The sequence below is a fragment of the Panthera uncia genome, chromosome C2 (genome assembly GCF_023721935.1).
Source record: "Panthera uncia isolate 11264 chromosome C2, Puncia_PCG_1.0, whole genome shotgun sequence".
Classification (NCBI taxonomy): domain Eukaryota; kingdom Metazoa; phylum Chordata; class Mammalia; order Carnivora; family Felidae; genus Panthera; species Panthera uncia.
In genome coordinates, this window is record NC_064810.1 from 1,894,912 (window position 1) to 1,898,671 (window position 3,760).

General features: G+C 59.2%; 1 protein-coding gene across 10 annotated transcripts in view; it reads right to left on the minus strand.

Moving 5' to 3' along the window:
* Positions 1–3,760, minus strand: part of TRPM2 (transient receptor potential cation channel subfamily M member 2) — a 54,768-nt gene that overhangs the window by 37,674 nt on the left and 13,334 nt on the right. For 9 of the 10 annotated variants that reach the window (XM_049627728.1, XM_049627730.1, XM_049627725.1 and 6 more), the window contains exons 4-5: positions 1,968–2,136; positions 1,274–1,454 (exon numbers count right to left, since the gene is read on the minus strand). In XM_049627728.1, coding sequence (XP_049483685.1) covers positions 1,274–1,454; positions 1,968–2,136 — 350 coding nt within the window. The remainder of the gene's footprint in view (positions 1–1,273; positions 1,455–1,967; positions 2,137–3,760) is intronic. The other variant, XM_049627731.1, reaches the window with a different exon arrangement.

A 3,760-nucleotide genomic window follows, 5' to 3' on the forward strand; every position in this document is an offset into this window, starting at 1 on the left:
CGGGGGACCCGCTCGGGGCATCGCACTCGGGGAGCACCGTGACCGGGGGACCCGCTCGGGGCATCGCGTGCAGGGAGCACCGTGAACACCAGGTCTGGGAGCCCTGAATCTGCACCAGCCATCTTTGCTGCACCTTGTCTGCCAGGAGAAAGCAGGTCCCCAGTGCGCTCTGCTCCCCCAGCCCGTGTCCGGATGAGAGGAGACACGGGGAAGATGTGCAGCTGCCTCCTCGGAAAAGGGGTGAAGTTCTCTATCGTTCGGGCTGCCTGCTACCGGGGCAGTGCCGGCCACGGCACACCACCCGGTGCCTAGAAACCAGCTGTGCGTGGTGCTGCCGTAAGGAGCCGTCTAAAACGTGTGGCCCTGGCTCTGGGGCTGGGAGGCGACAGCAAGGACTTTGCTATCGAGCCCTAAAAAGATAACTGTCAAGACGTGGTAAAACCGTCACCTGTGATTACCTGGGGGACAGGTGAGCACCTAATGGGCCCACTGCGAAGGTCACGAGCGTGCCTGGGGGATGGTCGGCTGCATTTAACCAAATCCCACGTGCTGCGGAAGCCCCAAGAGACACGGGCCAGTGAGACCCCGACCGAGCCTCTGTTTCAGGGCAAAGACCAAACGGAGAGCGCGGCCCTCACGTGCTGCTAAAACCAGATCCTAAAGCCAGCGTCCTCTGGGTGGGCCAGTCTCATCCGGACCAGAATCCTTGCTCTCCTGCCCTTAACCAACCCGGCGTAGCCGCCTTGGAGGCCACGGGCAGCACGGCTGCTTCTCCGGCGTCACTTTGAGGGAGCACCCGGGGCTGCCTGCGTGGAGCTCGCGCAGCCTGGGGCCTTGTCCTGTGCTCACTGGGGGTGCACCCCGGGGGGGCACGGGACCCCGAGGCAGTCACGTCATGTGTAAAGATGGACACCGTTGTCCCTCCCTCCCAGATGTGAACAGACGGGTTAGGTAACAGGGGTTTGGTTCGTGGAGACCCTCCCCGAAGGCCCCACAGTGAACATGACCCCCTCCAGCCTCCTCTGCCTCCCGCTGTTACCTCGCAGCTAAACGAGGCCTCCTGTGGGGGCAGAGCAGGGAGTCCCTCTCTGGAGCTGGCTGGAGCCCTGTCTGCCCCACGAGCACGCCCAGCGGCAGCCGCCGTGGGCCGGCGAGGCCTGGGGAGTCTGACTGGGCCGGGCACGGCCTGGGTGGCCCCCGAGGACCTCCCTAGTCCCAACAGCCGTGGTGCTGCCTGCTCAGCCCGCCCATGGCTCCAGCCCCCGAGGGCTACCTGTGGTCTGGGCCACCTTGACCAGGCCTCTTCGGAAGACACTCTTCAGCCTGGGCTTCATGTTGAAGTCCTTGGCCCCGCCTGTCACCGAGATGAGGAGGTTGGGGACGTCCAGGCCCCAATACTGGGTCATCAGGTGGTAGATCACGCTGGGGGGTGTGTCCTGGGAGAGGCGAACGTACTGCAGGGAAGTGACAGGGCGGCAGGGGGGAACCCTGTGTCAGCGGGGGGCCCAGCCCAGCCCTAGAGACGGCAGGGCAGCTGTGGGCACCCTCCCACCAGCCCGCCCGAGAGCCCAGCCAGGTGGGCGGACGCCCCCCACCCTGGGTCTAGATCCGGTGAGCAGAAGCGGCCGTGCCTAAGCAGGACACGGATCGAGAGGAAGGGGGAAGGGGCAAAGGCCCAGCGGGACAACAGGCCGCCCTGGGAAGGCCAGCCCCATCTTCCAGCCCCCTCCGCCCAGCCTGCACTCACGGCGCCCCTCTGACCCCCGCCTCTCTGCTGTGGGACGCACCCGCCCTGCTTTGTGGTGACCGAGAACCCCGAGGGCACCCTTGGGTCTCCCGTGAGCCTCGTGAAGCCCCGCCTGCCCCGTCCCTAGTGCCGGCAAGGCTCGAGGCCTCTCCGGAGGCGCCTCAGGTCACGGAAGGGTGACGCGAGTCACAGCGAGAGCAGCGGAGGGGTGGAGACCAACCTTCCCCACCTTCTGGCCCGGGCCCGTGAAAACAATGTCACCAAAGGCGTCCGTTGGCATCTCCTGGACATGCTTTTTTGGGTCCCAATCCTTGCCCTGCCAAGCGTGGGGCCTGGTAGCCTCCTCCAAGTGCTGCTGGCGTGTGTAGCCGCACTCGCACACCACCTTCCTGCAAAGACCACACGGTCACGGTCAGCGGAGGGAAGGAGGTGCCCCGTGCCCCCCGCGGGGGGTGTCAGCAGGGGCCCAGCGGAGCGGCAGGACCCCACCCCCCGCTGTGAGGAGGAGCCGTGTCAGTGAAAGCCCAGCGGGGAGCTGAGGCTCCCACCCCTTCCCACCGAACGTCAGCCCGGGCTGAGAGGGGCTTGGACTCCCATCGCCACGTGGCGGTGATGAGGCAGGGCCCCCCTCCCCCCCAGACACGTCATAGGGGACCTGCTAAGCCACGGGATGCAGTCTCATAACATAATACCCCAAAGGTCAAGGTTTCAGACTGAACATCACCATCACACCAGGAGCCAGGAAAATCTCCACAGGAATGAGAAAAGACAGCAGCCACCGATGCCAAGGTGACGCTGTCAGAATCATCTGACAAGGACGTTAAGGCAGCTACCATAAAACTGCTTTACCAAGGAATCACGAACCCACTTGGAAAAAAGGAAAATATATAAAGTCTCAGCGAAGAAATGGAAGACATATCAAATGGAAATTTAAAAACTGAAAAAAGTGCACAAACGAAACAAAATCTTTTCAAAACTCAGTGGATGGACTCAGCCACAGAATGAAGGTGGCAGAGGAAAGAATCCGTGAACTTGAAAACAGAGCATAGCAATGACCCACCATGAACGCCAGAGAGAAACAGACCTAAATGAACAACGACGTGAAGAGCCTCTGAGCCTCAGAGCTGTGAAGGAAGCGCAAGCAGGCACGTTACAGAGTCCCCAAGGGAAGAGGGAGAGGGGGCGGGGCCGAGGGAAGGGGGGCGGGGCCGGAAACGCGTGTAAAGAAATTGTGACCAGCCGTGATGAGCACCGAGTTAGGTACAGAAGTGGCTGTATTGCACACCTGAAACCAATCTAACACTGTATGCTGATTACACTGGAATTAAAATTGAAAACTCAATAAAAAATTATGGCCCAATGGGAGCTTTCCTAGGAATGTGAAGTTGGGTTATCACTTAAAAACCAATCAACAGGGGCGCCTGGGTGGCTCAGTCGGTTAAGCGTCCGGCTTCAGCTCAGGTCACGATCTCGCGGCTTGTGAGTTCAAGCCCCGCGTCAGGCTCTGTGCTGACAGCTCAGAGCCTGGAGCCTGTTTCCGATTCTGTGTCTCCCTCTCTCTCTGACCCTCCCCTGTTCATGCTGTCTCTCTGTCTCAAAAATAAATAAATGTTAAAAAAAATTAAAAAAAAAAAAAACCAATCAACATAGTTTATCATATTAGCAGAATAAAGGAGAAAAGCCGTCTGATCATTTGCTTGGATGCATAGTGTTTTATCAAATTCAACACCCAGTTGTAGTAACAACTGTCAGCAAGGCAAGAACAGAGAGGAACTTCCTCAACCTGGTACAAAAGCATCTGTGAAAATCCTACTGCTGACATCATACTCGAGGATAAAATGCTGAACCCTTCATCACTAAGATTGGGAACAAGACGATGCTGTCCACCCTCAGCACTGCTATTCAGCATGGCACTAGAGGTCCTAGCTAATGGGTTGGCGGAAAGAAAGGAGAGGAAAGGGTACAGGGGAAGGGAAGGGAAGGGAAGGGAAGGGAAGGGAAGGGAAGGAAGAG